General features: G+C 51.3%; 8 protein-coding genes across 8 annotated transcripts; 4 read left to right on the top strand and 4 right to left on the bottom strand.

Annotated features, from left to right (window-relative positions):
* The first annotated feature begins 302 nt into the window (after positions 1-302).
* Positions 303-1,858, top strand: BDV14DRAFT_55651 (translation machinery-associated protein TMA46). Its single transcript, XM_073777023.1, has 4 exons — positions 303-488; positions 558-575; positions 652-1,193; positions 1,243-1,858. The coding sequence occupies exons 1-4, from the start codon at positions 432-434 to the stop codon at positions 1,655-1,657; spliced, it is 1,032 nt and encodes a 343-aa protein (XP_073628461.1). The 5' UTR covers positions 303-431; the 3' UTR covers positions 1,658-1,858.
* Positions 1,859-3,554: 1,696 nt separating this feature from the next.
* On the top strand, positions 3,555-5,865 carry BDV14DRAFT_55648 (sugar porter family MFS transporter). The gene is made up of 7 exons (XM_073777022.1): positions 3,555-3,763; positions 3,812-3,850; positions 3,903-3,964; positions 4,016-4,143; positions 4,196-4,771; positions 4,823-5,312; positions 5,369-5,865. Exons 1-7 carry the CDS (start codon positions 3,712-3,714, stop codon positions 5,624-5,626), a joined length of 1,605 nt encoding a protein of 534 aa, XP_073628462.1. The 5' UTR covers positions 3,555-3,711; the 3' UTR covers positions 5,627-5,865.
* A 580-nt stretch (positions 5,866-6,445) lies between these two features.
* On the bottom strand, positions 6,446-6,944 carry BDV14DRAFT_55749 (uncharacterized protein). The gene has a single exon (XM_073777026.1). The coding sequence runs from the start codon at positions 6,778-6,780 to the stop codon at positions 6,514-6,516; it is 267 nt and encodes an 88-aa protein (XP_073628463.1). The 5' UTR covers positions 6,781-6,944; the 3' UTR covers positions 6,446-6,513.
* Positions 6,945-7,990, bottom strand: BDV14DRAFT_55748 (exosome non-catalytic core subunit CSL4). The gene has a single exon (XM_073777025.1). It carries the CDS (start codon positions 7,817-7,819, stop codon positions 7,109-7,111), a length of 711 nt encoding a protein of 236 aa, XP_073628464.1. The 5' UTR covers positions 7,820-7,990; the 3' UTR covers positions 6,945-7,108.
* Positions 7,991-8,354: 364 nt separating this feature from the next.
* vac8 (protein anchor VAC8) lies at positions 8,355-10,623 on the bottom strand. Its single transcript, XM_073777027.1, has 6 exons — positions 10,185-10,623; positions 9,999-10,119; positions 9,831-9,944; positions 9,538-9,783; positions 8,741-9,490; positions 8,355-8,692 (listed from the first exon to the last, which is right to left on the bottom strand). Exons 1-6 carry the CDS (start codon positions 10,356-10,358, stop codon positions 8,364-8,366), a joined length of 1,734 nt encoding a protein of 577 aa, XP_073628465.1. The 5' UTR covers positions 10,359-10,623; the 3' UTR covers positions 8,355-8,363.
* Positions 10,624-12,745: 2,122 nt separating this feature from the next.
* On the top strand, positions 12,746-15,340 carry BDV14DRAFT_55795 (FHA domain protein). The gene is made up of 3 exons (XM_073777028.1): positions 12,746-13,996; positions 14,045-14,141; positions 14,189-15,340. The coding sequence occupies exons 1-3, from the start codon at positions 12,933-12,935 to the stop codon at positions 14,825-14,827; spliced, it is 1,800 nt and encodes a 599-aa protein (XP_073628466.1). The 5' UTR covers positions 12,746-12,932; the 3' UTR covers positions 14,828-15,340.
* Position 15,341: 1 nt separating this feature from the next.
* BDV14DRAFT_55796 (bestrophin family protein) lies at positions 15,342-17,526 on the top strand. Its single transcript, XM_073777029.1, has 3 exons — positions 15,342-16,103; positions 16,182-16,323; positions 16,391-17,526. Exons 1-3 carry the CDS (start codon positions 15,931-15,933, stop codon positions 17,381-17,383), a joined length of 1,308 nt encoding a protein of 435 aa, XP_073628467.1. The 5' UTR covers positions 15,342-15,930; the 3' UTR covers positions 17,384-17,526.
* A 204-nt stretch (positions 17,527-17,730) lies between these two features.
* Positions 17,731-18,888, bottom strand: BDV14DRAFT_199907 (uncharacterized protein; the record flags this gene model as incomplete). Its single annotated transcript, XM_073773392.1, has 5 exons — positions 17,731-17,947; positions 17,997-18,304; positions 18,353-18,475; positions 18,523-18,693; positions 18,742-18,888. The coding sequence occupies 5 exons, from the start codon at positions 18,886-18,888 to the stop codon at positions 17,731-17,733; spliced, it is 966 nt and encodes a 321-aa protein (XP_073628468.1).
* Positions 18,889-18,934: the final 46 nt, after the last annotated feature.

Consider the following 18,934-nt stretch of genomic DNA (forward strand, 5'->3'; position numbering starts at 1 on the left):
TGACCCTGAAGGCTCAGTGCCAGATACGTATGTTTCCCATGCAAACCAGGACAAGTGGTGCTGGATAAAAGACTGCAGCGCAAGACTATTGGCGGAGAGCAGCTTATGTTACCAGCGAAGGAGTTTTGCGTGCCACACTGTAATGTGGAGGAGAACTTGCACCTTACAACCATCTGCCACCACCACTATCGTTGATTTCTCTTGCGCTCGAGGCTTGTCGTCCTCTTCTTGTTTCACCTTGCATAGATTGGCCCTCCTTTTCTTTTCTCTTGCATTCCGCAATTGAATCTCCTTTCGCCTTTCTGCCTTACGCCCTCCCCCACCCCTCACCACGCTAATCTCGACCCAACTAGCCCAGTCAAGAGCGCCCTCATCGTCATCGAACATTCACACACTCTCATCTTTAGAAGGGTCAAATAAAAGTCGCCAGTATGCCTCCCAAGAAAGCCGACCAGCCTAAGAAGAAGAAGGCCACCGTCGATGACAAAGTTTGTGCCCATACCCTCGTTGTTAAGACTTTTCGTGGGAGCCCGCCGCTAACGTGATCTCGCGACCAGACCTTTGGCATGAAAAACGTACGTCACCGCGCCCGACCCTTAATCTTCAACTGATCGACAAACCAAACAATAACTAACGCAAATTTTTGGACAGAAAAAAGGTGGAAGCGCCAAGAGACAGATTGCACAGCTGCAAGCCCAAGCCGCTCACAGCAAGACCGCCGATGAGAAGCGCAAGGCCGCCGAGAAGGAAAAACGTGAGGCTGAGAAGAAGGCCTCTGAGCAGGCAAAGAAGGATACTCTTGAACTCTTCAAGCCTGTCCAAGTGCAGAAGGTGCCCTTTGGTGTCGATCCCAAGACTGTGCTCTGCCAGTTCTACAAGCAGGGTCACTGCGAGAAGGGCAAAAAGTGCAAGTTCAGTCACGACCTGAATGTAGAGCGCAAGGCGCAAAAGAAGGATCTTTACACCGACTCGAGAGAGCAGGAGGATGAGAAGAAGAAGGGTGATACTATGGACCAGTGGGACGAGGAGAAGCTTCGCAATGTCGTTCTTAGCAAGCACGGTAACCCGCGGACGACGACGGACAAGGTCTGCAAGTACTTCATTGAGGCGGTTGAGAACCAGAAGTACGGTTGGTTCTGGGTTTGTCCAAACGGAGGTGACAAGTGCATGTACAGGCACAGTTTGCCACCTGGGTATGTTTCTTCTCGCGACTCACGATTGACTCATACTAACAGTCTACAGCTTCGTTCTCAAGACAAAGGAACAGAGAGCAGCGGAGAAGGCCATGATGGACAAGTCGCCGCTCAACACACTCACATTGGAAGATTGGCTAGAGAGCGAACGACACAAGCTCACCGGAGAGCTGACACCCGTCACACCCGAGACCTTCGCCAAGTGGAAGAAGGAGCGTATCGACAAGAAGGCCGCCGAGGAGCAAGCCCGCAAGGCCAAGGAGAACACTGGACGATCATTGTTCGAAAGCGGCAACTGGCGCGCTGAAGACAGCGAGGAAGACTCAGACGACTCAGACGACGATGATGCCTGGAACCTTGCTGCCCTGCGGCGGGAGACTGAGAACATCCGAGCGAGGAAGGAAGAGGAGCGTCTGGCGAAGATGCACGGTGATCCCATCCCCGGGCAGGAGGGCGATGAATGAAGTGCGCCCGAGTTCTCCAGGTGACAACGCGCTTGGAAGATTGGGTTATGGAAACCCGCCCCCATACTGGCAGCAGCCTGTGGCTGATGTCGAGACTCATGATGGTGTGGTCGCGCTACCACGAGCAAGCCTGCTTTGACAGGAGGCGGCTGTTGGCTATCGCGATCAGTTCGGGCTGAGTGGTTGAAGGTTTGCCGTCTTCATCCATGTTCATGCTCTGTGCGGCCATAAGCCGCCGGGGCACTCTACGGAGACATGGGAAGGCTCGCGCAGATGCAACTTGTGGCGCAAGTTGGGATCCAGTATCCAATCTTGTGTTGGAGGACCAGTCTGCCTGACATGATCTTATGCTAGATGTTGTACGTAAAATGGTTTCTACCAGTTGCTTTGAAGAGCATAAATTGGCACTTCTTTAAGATCCATTACCACTGTTTTCTATCTTTCACGCTATGGCCTTTACTTGGCCTCTGTATCTCGCTCGGTATATTTTTGGCCGAGTTCTGCTGGCAGTGCATGCTTGGTATAAAGAACATGTTGCACGTAGCGATCCTTCAGTCTTAGCAACAAGGCATAGGAACACTATAGTCACCCAATGTACTACTGTCAGGTGATGCGGTACCTTCACTTTTTGAGACTGTCGAGATGACCTGTCACCAACACCTCACCACAACCTTCCTCGTTCCTTCTTCATCTTCCAATTCACTCCAGGCAACCATTATTCCCTTCACCCATCGAATGGAATCGAGTCATATCTCCTCCTGGTACATCTTCATTACCGAACGGTACTAAGAGAGGCGGCGTCACCTGACTTCCCCGCATTGGGGCCAAACATGAAAGCCTGAAAGAGCCTTGAGTCAGACGGACCCTGGGGAATCTGGAGTCTAGTCCAAAGTCTGGAGTAAGCTCCCAAGGTCCCTTGACCAGGGCTCAGACAATCCGGCCAGTCGTCAACCTCTCTAATTGGCGCCGTCGCCCGCTGGTTCTCCGCCAATATCAACTAAATCGCTAGCATACAATCTCATTGGGACCTCTGCGCGCAATGCACAGAAGGATTCCCGAATTCCAACGTCCGCCAGTCTTCATTTCGGAGGGTAAGCTGCCCAGACTCGCACTCCTCGATGGCATGGCACGACAGTCACCGTACGACTGGAGGACCGGGGTGTCACTGTTACTGCCAAGGGCTCAGCACTGGTTGTTCCACCAATCACCCCTGTAACCCTAACTCCATGCTTTTTCTCTCTTTGTCTATGCAGTGGTAGGCAGTTTACCAAGGGGTCAGCAACTTGCGTTCGACACGTGGATGGGACGGACATGGGGAGATCCTGGGAAATTGAAGTGTACATTCTATCTATCAATCACCCGATGTTTATGCAGCATCTATCGTATGCTGACTCGGATCGGAGACCAGAATCCCCTTGCCTCGTCTTCTGCTGATGTTTGTGATATCGCCTGCAGTACCTGCACAACTCTGAAATTGACACTGACAGCTAATCTGACAGCCCAACTCATCCACCCCCAAGGAGCCCATCCTTCATCTCGCATCCATTCATGGACTACCGTTCTTCCTCACGGTGGCTAAACCAAGCTTGTCACGCGTCCTGCCATGTCTTTCCCCCGGCCTGGGCGCGGGGAAGCCGCACGAGCGCATGATTGGAATCTTTACGAGCGTACCAAGAAATCCCCGTTTCGTGGCGTCCACTAAGGGTCTTTTCAGCTTCTGTCGCGCTCGCGACGGGTGAATCGGCCCCAATTACAGAGAATGATGGCGCCGCTGGATGCTACGTTGCACTGCTGCATTGCGGTTTCTAGTTTGAGACTTAGCGATGCATGTATGGGTGAGGGGGCCAACGGTTCGGTTGAACCGAGCCCAAAAGAGCCTGCCATTCACTCGGCTGGGATGGAACAAATGCAAGCCGGGGTCGACTGACCGGGATTAGATAGCTATATAAGGCACTGGTACCCCTAGTCTCCTCGACCCCCCTTTCCTTTCCTCGCCGTTTCCCTCTCCTCACTATTGTTGGCGTGCGATACTGCGTACTGCGCCGGCTATCAAGATGGTGGGAAAGTCTTACAATGTTTACTTCCTCTGCGCGTTCATGACCCTGGGTATGCTTTCCCGTTCCTGGAAGTGATTGCAATTGGCTGACCGGTCAGGTGGTGGTCTGTTCGGTTTCGATATATCTTCGATGAGTGGTAAGACTTGGCTTCCAATCTGACTGCAGAAGCAAACAGCTCATCAATGCAGGTGTCCTTGGTACCGAGGCCTACAACAATTACTTCCAAGTTGGTGGAGGCAATTACAAGCAGGTTGGTCACGTACTTTGACTCGAGATGATATAGTAGATACTGACGATGCAGGGTGGAATTACCTGTGCTATGCCCTTTGGTTCGCTCGTCGGTGCCCTCGTTTCCAGTTACTTTGCCGACAAGTACTCGCGTGTCTTGACTATTCAAGCTTCCTCTATTCTTTGGATCATCGGTTCTGTGTATGCATCCAATGTTCTCTTTTCGGGATCACTTCTAATATAGCGATTGCAGCTTCCAATGCGCTTCCAACGGTATTGCTCTCCTCGTCGTCGGCCGTGTCATTGCAGGCGGTTGCGTCGGTATCGCCTCTGCCATGGTTCCCGTATACATCGCCGAAGTCAGTCCAAAACAGATACGTGGGCGGATGATTTCGCTACAACAATGGGCAATTACATGGGGTATTCTCATTCAATACTTCATCCAATACGGCTCCAGCAACATTGACGGCGGTCCTAACAACCCGACTCAGAGTACAGCGGCATTCCGTATCCCCTGGGGTATCCAGATTGTCCCTGGCGCGATTTACTTCGTTGGCCTGTTCTTCTACCCAAAGTCGCCGCGTTGGTTGGCTAGTAAGGATCGCTGGGACGAGTGCATCCAGGTCCTTTCCCGTCTTCACGGAAATGGTGACCTCAACCACCCCAAGGTGCTTGCTGAGTACAAGGAAATTCAGGATGCGCTTGCGCTTGAGCGCGAGCAAACTTCAACCAGCTACCAGGAGCTTATCAAACCTCGCATCGCGAAGCGTGTCATCCTTGGCATGAGTTTGCAAATGTGGTCTCAGCTGTCTGGAATGAACGTCATGATGTGAGTCTCTCGTCTTTTACCCATTTTCCTCACCATTCTAATAAACCAAAGGTACTACATTGTCTACATCATGCAGTCCACTGGTGCAGGCTCCCCTCTATTGACCGCTTCAATTCAATACATTCTTAACACAGCTCTCACTCTCCCCGCCATTCTCTGGCTCGACAAATTCGGTCGTCGCCCGGCTATCCTTCTCGGCTTCACCTTCCAAGCTATCTTCCTATATGTCGAGGGCGGTCTTCAAGCCGGCTATGGTCGACCAACCAGGGAGGGCGACTCCAACTCTGAGGCCATCTCCTGGACAGTCGCTGACCACCCCGCCGTGGGACGCGGTATCATCGCCATGTCCTACCTATTCGTTTGCTCGTTCGCGACAACCATTGGCCCAACCTCTTGGACATACCCTGCTGAGATTTACCCAGCCAAGGTGCGAGCCAAGGCTGTGTCCCTCGCAACAGCAAGTAACTGGACCTGGAACTGTCTCCTTGCTCTCTTCGTCCCTCCCCTGCTGTGGAGTATCAACTGGAAGATGTACATGATTGTATGTGCCCAACCCATTCCCGTCAATGACAAATACTAACGCTTCTGGCTCTGCAGTTCGCAGCTTTCAACACCGCAGCAGCAATCCACATGTTCTTCACAGCCCCCGAAACAAAGGGCTTCACGCTCGAAGAAATGGACGAAGTCTTCGACAGCGGGATCGCCCCCTGGCGCCGCCGCAAGATCGAGTCTCGTATCGACCAGATCGAGCGTGAGATTGCAGATGGCAACCTTAAGGTTGTTGATCGGGCCGGGGGTGTCTCTGCGCCTGTTGCGCCGGAGAAGGGGCCTGTTAAGGCTGAGGAGACGGTTTAAGCTGCTGGATAGCTATTGTTATCTAGTTGTATGGTGGTGGATTACTATTACTTGGGGGTAGGATACTATAATGGGTGGCTGTGGAGGATATGTTGAATTGATGATACCTGTGTAAGTTTGCTTTGCTATGGGGAGATTGATGGGGTTGGGTAGTCCAAGCTATTATGGCAGCGACTATGTCGTCTAACTACTCACTCTAATTAAGGATATTTGATGAATATGAATATTGTAATCTAAAGGATCTCTCGTACTGCCTCTTCATTACTCGATTCTTGTGCCGTGAGTAGCCGCTGACCATGTCTAGCCCAGAGCGGGCACCCCATCGCACCTCCCCAACGAGACCCTCGCGCCTTCCTCACATTAGCCCAGTGCCCAATAAACAAGGAGGGCGCGATCTCCAACGCTCCATCCTAATTCACAAGTACAAAGTCTAATTTGTAAGCACCAGAGTCGTGCCTTCCTATTTCGTATTTGGATTACACCCATCGCTCCTTCCTCTTGGGATAGGATGGGGATGGGTTAGGGAAAGAAGGAGCGACCCTGACTTGAATGCTCCTTCCTTCTCTTTAATAACATGATTTATAAGCAGGTGTTCCTTCCTATCTTGCATCACGACGCACGCCTCGCTCCTTCCGTCTGTACACGGATGTCTTTGGTAGCGGTTCACTAGGACTGGGAATACCATTGCTCTGCCCCATCTAGACTGAGGACGTATGGGTACAAGGTTAGAAGTAGATACGGATACGGAGACGGGGTCAGAGGGACGTCTATGAATTCGAGGTCGCGGCTAAAAGAAGCGGTATACTTGATAGATAAATGATTCGAGTGAATTGATTATGTAGTTAGAGTCAGGTCTAGGTGTTAATTACAGTATGTGCCCTGCCCGATCAAATCTCTGTCCCAACTAGTGAAGAGAGCAAATAGATCGTAAAGACAGGGTCGAGGGGATGAGAGTCCCCGCGAGCAAGAGCCGTTTTTCTTCCTCCATTGACAAACACAGTCCAGCATTGAGGGGCCGGGACCATGGATACTGAGGAGGTGATTGGTTTCAATCTCGTACTCTGAGGTAGAGGAGAGCAGAGGAGATTAGGGTAGAGTAGGTTGGTAGCTTTGAACGATGAACGTCCTTGGGTGGTGGAATTCGTTTCATTCATTGGTTTGGGTATCTAATAAAGAATTTGATTTAGCGAGTAGGCACTGAAGCCAGATGTTTTCGGGTGTGGCGGGGCCACGGTCTGATGCTGCTCAGGCAGCGATCGAGGGCAACCGGTTCGGATTGACTTGAGGCCCTCAATTTCGGGTATGGATGGTGAAGCATTGCTTCGACGAGCGTGCCGGCAAGGTTCTTGATCCCAGGTCCGAGGTTTGGCAACCATTTGGGACCCGTTACCCAATAATGCCGGATGAAGATGACGGTCGAGCCGCTGGAGAATATGGATACTAGGTTTCATAGGTAGATGCAGTCATGAGGTGGTCAATCAATCAATAAGGCCTCGCAACCTTCCTCATCTCGCCCTTCCCAGTAACAGGATCCCTCATCTCCTTCCAACTAACCGGGAACATCATATTGCCCGCCTCAGAGCGCGCCATAACAACACCAAGGTCATTCCTCGCAGTCGTAAGATAGTAGAAGCTCTGATCGCCCAGCGAAATCACACTTCCGCGAACAATATCGCCAACGCGGAACATTTCATCGAGCACAACGCGGTCCTTCTCAACGGCACGCACATCTTCCTTCCGGATGAGTGCTTGGAAACGCAGTTCATCTGTGCTGCTGTGGTTTTCTGGGTTTGCGGCTGAGGAGAGGATGGCTTCGATGTTGTCGTTGTCTGAGGTGGATGTGGAGGGGTTTGAGGCGGATTCGTTGAGAACGACGAGGATTGAGACGGTTGCCTGTCGTTTCTGGACGCGGGTGACGCGCGCGAGAACGACGGAGTCAACGACGGGCAGGGTGTTGTATTTTGATTTTGAGGCAGATTTGCTTGTAGGCTGAGGTGTTTGTCGTGCTGTTCTCGAAACAGTGACTACTGATTTTGTCTGTGATTTGGGCTGCGCCGCGTCTACGTAGACTGGCCCGGCGATTGAGGCATAGATTTGTGAATGTTGGACATGAGTGCCAGGACCGGCGGAGTATGTAGTAGTAGGTCCTAGACACTGGCCTGGAATAGCCAGGGAAGGTAGAGAGTTTGCCATCTCTCAGACGGCACCGATGTGGAAAGCTTTGAGGCTTGAAGAACAAAAGCTGTGAAGCTTGGAAGGTCTTTTCCTAGGTGGGGCGCCCGGAACTGCCATTTACCCGAGCCGCAACAAGCAAGGCTACCGCAGACAATATGTGAAGATTGAACAAGGAGACTGTGGTCCAACAAGAAAAAGGATATACGATGAATATACAATATATCTAAGTGGCTGAAGCTAAGAAAAACGTCAGATCTGGTCCAGCCGACGACAATATTACCAGCGGAATGAACCGCGTCATCACAGCACGATCCGAACAGAAAACAAGCCCATGAAAAAGATATAGATCCTGTCACTCCGAATGCTCGCTGAAAGAAAAAAGACACCGAAGAAAATGCCTCTTGAAGCCCATAACATGAAGAGAACAATGTATATCAAAGTTAAAAAAAAATCAGAGAATTCCGCGCGTAAAGAGGACATGAAGAAAGGACATGAACAAAGGGCCCGGAAATGGGAATTAGACGCTCAGAAAAAAACATTATAGAGACCTTCGAGAAAGACATTACCCTTCAACCAATGTCTGCTTGGATCCTCCGAGGAGCTCAAGACACCGGCGAGCCAAAGCAACGACTTCGGCTTCACCATCTTCCGTATCTTCTTCATCGGACTCGATGTTCTTGTCCGATATCGACTTGACCATTTGGACAATGTCCTCTGACTTGGCAATAAAGCCAAGAAGGCGTTTGTCTTCTGACTCGAGGAGCTGAAGAAGCGTCCAGATGGCGATGTGTTGGAATGTGGGGTCCCCACTTGAAAGGAATCGCCGCAGATAGCCGTGGATTCCACCGCTAGGTTCTGTCCAGTCACGGACAAAGATTGAGTAGTCTCCAACTGTTGTTGTCAGTTTTTGATGATGCGAAGGCGCGGGGTTCAATATACCTTTAGACGAAAGATTGCCTAGAGCCGCAGCACTGTTTCCTTGGACCTCGATGCTCTCTGACTCCGTCAAAGGAATCAGCACATCAAAAACGCCAAGGTTAAGAAGATGAGGTTTTAGGTCGTCGCTCAGGGCTAAAACTGCAATGGCGGCGGTCATCTCTGACTGCACACTGATGGGTACGCGCAGGACGAGGTCTTTGCACTTCTGGACCGCACCGGCCTGGAGGACAAGCTCCTTGTTGCGGTCCGAGCTGGCAGCAAGATTGCGAAGAGTCGAGATTGCGTGACATTGGATTTCTTCATTGTCGGTCGACCCCAGAAGATCGACAAGCGGCTTGAGGAACCCGGCATCAATAATAGGAGACTCGTTGAGAGGGTGAATGGAGATGTTTCGGATGCAAGCGACGGCAGAGAGAATGAGAGGGAGGTAGGATGACGATAACAAGCGGAGGAGTGGTGTTAGTCCTTTAGCACGAACAATCTCGAGCTGGTATTTTTCGTCCGAGGCGAGGTTTCGAAGAGCCAAGGCGGCCTGACACTGCACCTTTGGAGTCGACGAATCCATCAAGTGTACAAGAGACTGGACCAACCGCGATTCTGTTTGTGCAAGACGTTTTCGATTTGACGAATCGACGGCGATATTACTGAGTGCTGTTGTGCAGTAGTATTGGACGTCGACATCTCCGGAGGCCAGCAGCTGGACGAGTACAGGAATCGCGCCGGCATTGACGAGCTGTTGCCTGTTGTCGTCTGCACCAGATTAGATTAAGCCAGAGCCATGGATCAAAAAAGCATACCTGAATGTGTCATGTTCAGCAGAGCGCCCGTCGCATTACGCTGAACGCGCATATCCTTGGACTTGGCGAGGCGAATCAGTGGCCCCAAGGCACCAGATCGGGCAATCTTAGCCTTGTTATCTTCGTGGGTTGCGAGGTTCGTGATGCAGCCAACCGCATTACATTGAACCTCTACATTTGGTGACATCATTTGCTTTATTAATGGGGCAAGCCCACCCAGGGCGACAATCAAGACCTTGTTGTCGGCTGCTTCCAGTCAGCATTCATCGGCAATCAGGACGAGTTAAACGGACCGTTCACCGCGAGGTTTCCAAGAGCCGCACTTGCGGCTCGTTGGACTTCGATATCTTGGCTTTGTAGCAGGTAAAGGATTGGTTCGAGGGTGTCCCGATCAACTTCGCGCACATCTAACATGTTCGACATTAGTCATTGTATCGAAGATTCTTAGTATTCCAACGCACCTCGTTCTGTAATCTCAGCAAATGTAAGACTGGCGCTTCGTTGAAGGTCGACGTTTTCGGAATATACCAAGGTGCTCAGAGCTCGCAGAGGTTCGCCGGAGAAGAAGTCGGTCTCCGCTCTCTATCATGTGAATTAGCATATTACAAGGAGGGAGAGAGATCCTCATCTTAGTATAATGAGCTTACATTCTCGAGGTAACCTAGCAGATCGGACACAGCTTCTCGCTCGTTATCGGCCAACGTCGTATCGTAGATTCCTTCCCTCGAGCGACCGCCAAGTGGACCGAGGCAGGCAGTGATATGGCACCAGCGGTCGACAGTTGACAGGCAGGAGAGACAGGCATTTGCGATTCCGGCCATGGCTTCTATGTTGAATTCTGCAGGACAGAGATGCAGTCCTAAGAACGTCGAAGGTCAAAGAGTGAAAGGAGGTCGGGCGGCAGTCGCGGCGAACACGGAAAGCATGCACCGGGCGGGTTCAAGCTGTTCCTTCCTTTTCACGAGTATTTCCTTATCGCGCTTTCGAGTGAACGATTTCGACGACGCTATCTATCGACGATGAAATCGAAACGGAGTCGGGAGGAAGGGGGTGGGATGAAAAGAGAGGTTGGAGAAGCTAGGCAGGACGGAACCTAGCTCTGCATCTGGTGCTAAAGCCTTGAGAAAAACAAAACAAGACGGGGCGGTGGAAAGAAGGAAGAAGTAGCAATCACGACCGGGCCCGATTCCAGTTCGGGAGAAGCCGAGTTTATTGCCAGGCGCCCTGCCAAAGAGAAGATGGGGGAAAGATGGAGGAGGGGGAAGGTTAGGTTGAAGGGTGAAGATGGAGATGGTGACTGAATGACCAGTGCTGGTCTAGTTTAGTTTAGTCTACCTGGATGGTATCCAGCTATGGCGGCTGGTGACTGCCCTGCGGCGAATGACAGCGGTCGTATCAGCAGAGCTCACCACCACCACTACATCATCTTGCTTAGCCTAAAAGCTGCAGGAGTTCTTACGAAATATGTCAGTAGTATAACCTGCCTGTACAGAGTAGAGAAAAGAAGCTGAGGAGATCTATTCATACTGACGCAGTTTGACGGCAAGCTTATCTAGATCCACGCCTTATCATATCGCCTCTATCGCCTCTATCGCTGTTACACTGTTATCAAGTCATCCGCCATTCCGATACTCTCCTCGTGCGCCTCAAGAATGCTTGGGCTAAGCGAGGGCTCTACCAGTCTTCTACCAACCTAGTGGAGGTATGAAGTCGATACTAGACGTGCTCTTGGAGGGTAGTTCTCCGTATACAGAGTATTGGATCAATATTGAAGCGCGCGTCGCCATCCAGTCATGGCAGTCGTCATCATAATACGTCGATCTCCATTGCATACCGACGCCGCCATTGCGTATGGTGATTCGCTTCGTCCACAGTCATATGCCGAGTGCATGGAGACCTCTAAAAGTACCACGCCGAGAGATCAGCCTCCACCTTATCTGGTCGGCCATCGAATGATTGAGCCCACCGCAGAAGATGGGTGACCGGGGTATATTTAGTGCTCCTCTTAACAATGGCAGTTTTTATATTGGGTGCTCGGGCAATTGTTGACTGCGCTCACAGGCCGGCTGCTGAGACCGGCGTTGTCCTTACTGCAATCCCAGGATTATTTCATTCTGAGCTGGATGTCTACAGCTGAAGGCTGAAACACAGCAGTACGACTCGAAGTCATATTGGATTGGTTGTTGATGCTGACATGAGTATAAGAGAGCATTGATTGAGGGAGCCTGGTCGCAACGCTCTGTGAAATATAATATAGGAACATTGGAAGGTACAGAGAGCAGAGTACACACGTGAGGCGACGTCACATGCGGAGTATTTCTTTGGTGAAGTCATGAGAGCAGGTGCAACTTTGCAGCAGAAATGGATCTCTGCAGCGCCCGTTGAAGCGGGAATGGACGCTGACAGGCCAGCCGTCTCTGGTTCCAGTCTTAGCCCGTCGCCCCGCACACTAATCCAACGCTAACTCACCACCTTCACCTTGCCATCCTCAGTGCCACTCACTGTGGCGACCTACCACTCTTTGTTCCGTAGTCTAGTCTTGGAAGTCTCCGGATTAGATCGAGAAATCTTGGATACGGACAGGAACACCAGGGCACCTTGTAGAGCTACGGTGAAAAGTAAGGAGTTCCGGGAATATCACCGTATCAGGACACTTGCAAACCCGGCTAGACAGCAGACTCGGGTCCCTGGCCTCAACATCCAACTCCTGGCTGGTGCAACTGCAGACTCGGAGTCGGCTTTCAAAGAGCATTCATAATGCTGACTGCTGACCGCCGCCCCAGTCCCGATCATGGCCAAGGATGAAGCCCTCGGGCACCAGTCATAGTGAAGCGTTTGAATCTTCTGTAAAGACAGTGCCCAGTCTGCCGTCTACGGAGCAATAATATACACCTCGATCCAGTGTAGACGACGGTTTGCCCCCACCGGCTAGCCCTGCAGTTGGTGAACAGTGAAGATCTCTTGCCGTCTGACTCGCAGGTGGACTGACCGCGAAGGACGCAATAAGAACATGGGCTCATGGCCCTCGTGCCTTTGTTTCTTTTTCATCCTGAATTCACATACTGCTTCTTTATTGTTTTACCAGAATCTGGCCTGCAATTCATTGCGACTTTAAATACCGACAAGCGACCACCTTGAATATATTTACTGTTCTGGTTGAAAGTTGGAAGATTCGACGTCGCATTACCAGGAACAGCCTTGCGCGCAAACTGCCGTCGCCGCCGAACGTGCGATATCAGCATCAGGAGATCCAGCATAGGCTCAGAGCTAATTGCCGATCCCACGAGGAAAACTATAAAACGGACAGTCTGGGTTATTTCTGCGACAGAACATCAAAAGTTCAGAAACCAGAACAGAACAGTATTGTCTGAGAAAGAGACTACTACCACTAGCCAATGATGGCAGCGTCGGTGTCTGCCTCCACCTCGATCTCGCACCCCGTCCCCCTTCAGGTCTCGTCCGATTCCCGCTCAGGGCCCCTTCGCCGCCTGAGCCAGCTAAGAGCCTATACCCAAACTCATTTTTCCTCTCCCCACTCCGCTGCCACGAGTTCCTCCTCGAGTTCCTCTCAACCCAACCCGCAACCTCGCCCTCGTCGCCATAGTATCAGCGGTCGCCGTCTGTCGTGGTTTTCCCCTCACTCCACCACTCGCTCCGACGCCGCCCAACCAGCCGCTACTGACTCGAATCCATGTCCCGATCGCCGAACTGAATCCTCCAGGAGAAATCGTCACCGTCACAGTGCGATAATTGTCCCCAGCTCTCGTGGCCTTGGACTCGATTTGCGATCGCCAACTCAGAGTTCCGACTCTTCAAATCCGCCATCCTCGTCTGAATCCTCCAGGCAACCAACACCAGAAGCCATGGCCCGACTACGAGCCCCGTCTCATAGCCAAAACCAACAGGAACAAGCGTCCAGTGCGCCCGCGCCAACCACGATAGACGTTGACACTCCCGACCCGGTCGCCACTCGTGCTGCCACCGCCAGCCCGAGAACGAAAAAAGGAGCGACCATCCGTTTCTTCCCTCACCAGGACCAGAGCCAGAGCTCCCGTCCGTCGTTACCGTTTATTCCTATTTCGCGAACACTTCCTTCGGATAGCTGCAGCATTCGAGTCGGTCGGTACTCGGAACGAGATGGCCTTCCTCTGCCGAATCCCATCGAACCGTCGGACGCTCCAGTTGGGTTCAAGTCGAAAGTCGTCAGTCGGAAACACTGCGAATTCCTATACTCAAACGGCCAGTGGCATATTAAGGATGTGGGGAGTTCGTCAGGGACGTTTCTGAACCATATGCGACTGAGCCAGCCAAATATGCCCTCTCGATTGTACACCATCAAGGATGGAGACATTGTCCAGCTTGGAATTGACTTCCGCGGAGGAGAGGAAATGATCTTCCGCTGTGTTCGCATCAGAATTGAATGCAACAGATCTTGGCAGCAACAGCCAAACGAATTCAAGTATGTCAATATCTATATATATATTGCAAGCTAAACTAACGTCTCTAGCAAAAACACCGAAAGCCTCATCAAGAACTTGGGCAAGGGTGATACTGCCGAGTATTCTGGCTGTCGGGAGTGCTCGATCTGTTTGGGATCGGTTTTGGTATGTTATATCCAACAATCCGGAGGCTGCAAAGCTAACTAGAATAGCGACCATACCAATGCCTGTTCATGGCAGCTTGTGCCCATGTATGGCACTACAAATGTGTCAGTCGTTTAATACACACGCCCGACTACCCGATGTTTCAATGCCCAAACTGTCGAGCGTATACGGACCTGAGCGCCGAGGTCGACGACTCAAACGACTTCGAGGCGGATACAGAAAAGAAAGAGGAAGATAAAGAAGAGACCACGAATGGGCTGACGAATGGGCTGACGAATGGGCTGACGAATGGGCTGACAAACGGGACTACAAATAGAGTACGGTCTGCAACATGTTCTCCCCAATTAGGGACGAGCTGCACTTCGAACGGCACACACAGTGAAGGTCGCCAGACGCCCGAGCTGCCCGCCGATAGCCTTGTTGACCAGGTTGAGAATATTCGATTGGCCGACAACCACCCGACAGAGTCTGCGTCCGAGACATCTCTAACATCTGCCCCGACTCCGAGTACCGATTTAGAAGTACCCGGGTTTCAGTCTCTGGCGCGGGCGCCCACCATCGCTGCTCGACAGGCCGAGCTGCGGGTCGACACTCCCAACCGCTCCGACTCTTCAGACGAGAACCCCCTGACACCACGAAACGATTCCGGGCCTTTGGCGTTTGACGGTCGGGCCGGGATGACATAGTACATTATAACCGGTCGACCATACCTATCGACCTCGGCTCCTTGTTTTCCACCGGCCGAAGCATTGCATCTACATCTTCTTGCTGAGGCGGCCCCCAGCTCCAGCTATTTCTAACCATCTGGTTGCATTTCTTAGCATTTGGCATTGCGACATCTCTATTACCCTAATCTGGATTATACCCCTTTGCGGCTTCCCTACTTCCATTCGTTACATCCAGCGGTACTGGGTACATCGGTTCTGTGCCGTTCATTTTGCATAGCCTACTGCACTCGTTAAGGCTGGAGTTGCTGTCTATTCAAGGCTCATTTATCAGATTTCAACATGTGAATCCTGGGCTCCAAATGATATTGATCGAATGTCACTTATTGATAGACCGTTGCTATCAAGAGACATATTCGAGTCTACATACTCATTCTACACAAATTCAATATTTTACATAATACAACCAGTAGATTAATCAACAGTGGCGCTTCACAGGCCTCCAACCCCGCAGCTACACAGCACCCCATGCAGCGTACAGAGTACAGTGCAAGAACACCAGCACTAATGAACCTCCTCCGTACGTAGCTCTCGAGTACCATGCATATCTCATTCTCTGATCGACAGCTCAAGTGGATCTCGCGCTTTTACCCCGCGTCGTCATGCATCTCTGATTGACTCGTCGCAGAGAACTGTGGCTGCAAGCCCTGTCCCTCTGATTTGTCGGCATTGTGGCACGAAGGTCATTGCGCGTAGGGAGCTTAATATAGCGTGGATATTGGAGGTCACTTGAGTTGTGATACGGAGGTTTGAGATAACGACTGACTGAATGAATGAAAGAGGTTCTTTGAGGGGCTGGATCTGGATTTGGGGGACTTGAAACGAGCTATAGTTATTTTGGCTCAGCTGACCGCTACTCTACTGCTTTCTTTTCTTTACTTCCACCACCTGACACTCAACACCATTATTCTTCCTTAGGTTGTACTCTACACTGCACCGCTTACTGCTTGCTTACCGACCGAAGCCACAACAAGCCCACTTCCCCCTAGCTAGGTAATTACCAGCTAGGTAATTACCAGCTAGGTAAGCAACCACCACTGGAACACCACAAGAACACCACAACCATGCGCCTAAACTTCACCGACCTCCCAACACCCTCCCTAAGCCGCCAAACCACGTCCACCAACATCCACGGCGTCTACGGCCAAGCTGGAGGTGGAGGACAAGGGCACTCGCGCCACCACTCGCGCTCGAGTACACATCCGCATTTATTGTCTAGTCGGAAGAAGCCGAGGCGGTACGTATCTTCTACTTACCCACCCTCTACCTCACTACTCGTTCATTCTATGTGAGGCTGATGCTGTTGTACGTAAAGATGGCCGCTCGTCTTCCGCTTCATAAAGGGCGCAATCCACGGCGCGATATTGGTCTACGTTGTTTTCCACGCGGTGTTTACGGCATTTGTGATTGTGCTCGATAAGTATGTTTTTGAGAATGTTGGGTTGCCGAATACTATTGTATGTCTCCCTCCCAATTTCCACCCAACCCCTAAATTATACATAGGTACTTGATTAACGAGAATAGATACCTTCTCTTTCAATTGTCGTCGGTCTAATGCTCGTCTTCCGCAACCAAACGAGCTATAATCGCTTTTGGGACGGGCGGAACGGGATGACGGCTATTCACACGAGTATTCGGAATATTGTGCGCGTGATATTAACGAATTCATATTCGACTGAACGACCAATATCACGAGAAGAAAGAGAAGATGTCGAGCGCACAATCCGCGTCCTCATGGCCATCCCCTACGCCGTGAAGAACCATCTCCGCGCAGAATGGGGCGCCGCGTTTTCGTATGAGGATGGGCACGATGAACAGGGTCATAATCATGGTGTCCTTGGGTCTGGTGGTATTGGCGGGATACTTGGTAGTGATGTTGCGGAGAACGGGACGGCAATATATAATCCTTCCTATGCGACGCTCTTACCGCATAATCTTTTGGGGTATGAAGATTCGGGACTAGGGTTGCCGTATGAGTTAACCTTCCCCATTGAAAGTTTCATCAAGCGGGGTGTGGACAGGGGGTGGTTTCATGCGCCTGGGGCTTCTCAACTAAGTGCACAACTTAACGCCCTCACTACCGCGTTGGGGAGTATGGAAACGATCCGCATAACACCAATTCCAGTCGCACACCTAATCCACCAGAAGCAAGTCCTCGCACTCTACGGCTGCGTCCTCCCCTTCGCGATGGTCGACGACATGGGGTGGTGGACTATCCCCATCGTATCACTGGTTATATTCACGCTTTACGGAATCGAGGGAATAGGAAGCCAACTCGAGGACCCATTCGGGTACGATAGGAACGATATCAAGATGGACGCGCTTGTGGGCGATGCAAGGGTTGAAGTTGGGGTTTGTCTAGGAGAGTGGGGACGGGTTTGGGATGGCGTGGACAGTAATAGTGAGAGTAACGGAAGAGAAGGTAGGAATGATGGAGAGAAGTTTGTGATGCCGGATATGTTTTTGCGGGAGAGGAGGGTGAATTCTAGCTATGGACACGCTCATGGTCAGCTGTAGATGAGATCAAGGGGGCTGTATGTTCATCTACCATTCATACTATATACCATATTATATAGGAGGTCGGAGCGGTCCGGAGTTGCTCCTTCCTCATCCGTCCTGCCCATTCCCGTTCACTAGAAAGGAAGGAGCTATCGGTGCAACCTAAGACACGAAATAGGAAGGCGCGACTGCTTACAAATCGAAGATTATATCTTGTTGACGAGGAAGGAGCGATGGTCTCCCGTCTTTCCGTCATCGGGCAAGGTCTCGGCCGGGTGTGAGACCTCGAGCTCGTAGTAGAGGATGAACAGGTATATTAAAGCCCTCGATCTTTCGGGCAGCCTCATGGACACCAGGTGCTATGACTACAACGGTGCCTCCAACGTAAGCACGCTCTCAAGAATCGTGTCCGGCGTAGCATACTCAAGCACCTTCGCCACAGCAGCAAGGTCACTTCCATACTGCAAACTGCGGTCGTCTTCAGGTCTTGCGACCACGATACGATGGCGGAAGACCTTCTTTGCTGCTAGTGCCACAATTGACGGGGTGAGGTAGTCGATACCGTGGATGATGGCGAGGATTCTATCGTATGTTAGCTGAGATGACTGGTAGAGGGTAAAGAGAAAGTTACTTTGCAAGTTTCGAACACTGGATATTTGATCTTGCGGATATACCACCTGCTACGGCGCGGCTGAGACGCAGGAAGACGACAATGTCTTGTTGGTAGCGGATGAGCTCGGCGGTTGCTTTGACTGTTTTGCTGGCGGTGTTGATTTTATCTAGAAGTTGATTGTCGATGCTTGGGTGTCGGCTGTCTCTGGTGCCTGTTCTGTGGACAACAGAGGATAGAGACTCTCCTTCAGAATGCCAGTCGTCATCTTCTAGGTAGACGTACCCGTCGTTGTCATCGTGAAAGTGTGAGATGAGGAGATTGTCAATCTACTACCATTAGACACGGATTAGCAGCAAACAGAGAAGGCAACATACGAGGTGTGTATTCAGCTTTGGCCGGACCTGTCCTGCATCGCGAACCACAACAGGCACGAATAGGAAGCGCGACGGGGTCTCGAGGATGCCATTTGCTGTCGTAAGCTTCTTCGACCGTATCAACTGGGCACATTAGCCGCTGCGCAAGATGAGGATGATGGGTGCCTCACTTCTAAAGCCTCAAGCTGTACATTCTCAGGTGCGTAATCAAAGTTCTTCGCAATGACAATGTCCTCCACGGTCCCTCGCGGCGTGCATATTTGGTCGTGAAATTCTTCGAGGGAAGTCGTCTCCGAGAATTCAGCAACAGCATATGCAAGACCGTATGTATGCGAGCAAATCTACTGAACTGTTAGATCTTCTTGATGCGAAGTTGAAGAAGAACTTACCAATGCAAGCTCCGCCGCGACGTCATTAATGCTGCCGTCGGTGACTTCGATAAGACAGTGTTCCTGACCCGCCACACAAATGAGCAGAGCCAGTTCAAGGTCCGACAACTCATGCGCAAGCCCGCTGATATCTTGCAGGTCATCCATAATTATCTGCACAAATGACGCTCATTGTGCATGAACTGTCTGACTC

This window comes from Aspergillus stella-maris, assembly GCF_047715825.1.
Source record: "Aspergillus stella-maris strain CBS 113639 unplaced genomic scaffold BDV14scaffold_25, whole genome shotgun sequence".
Classification (NCBI taxonomy): Eukaryota; Fungi; Ascomycota; class Eurotiomycetes; order Eurotiales; family Aspergillaceae; genus Aspergillus; species Aspergillus stella-maris.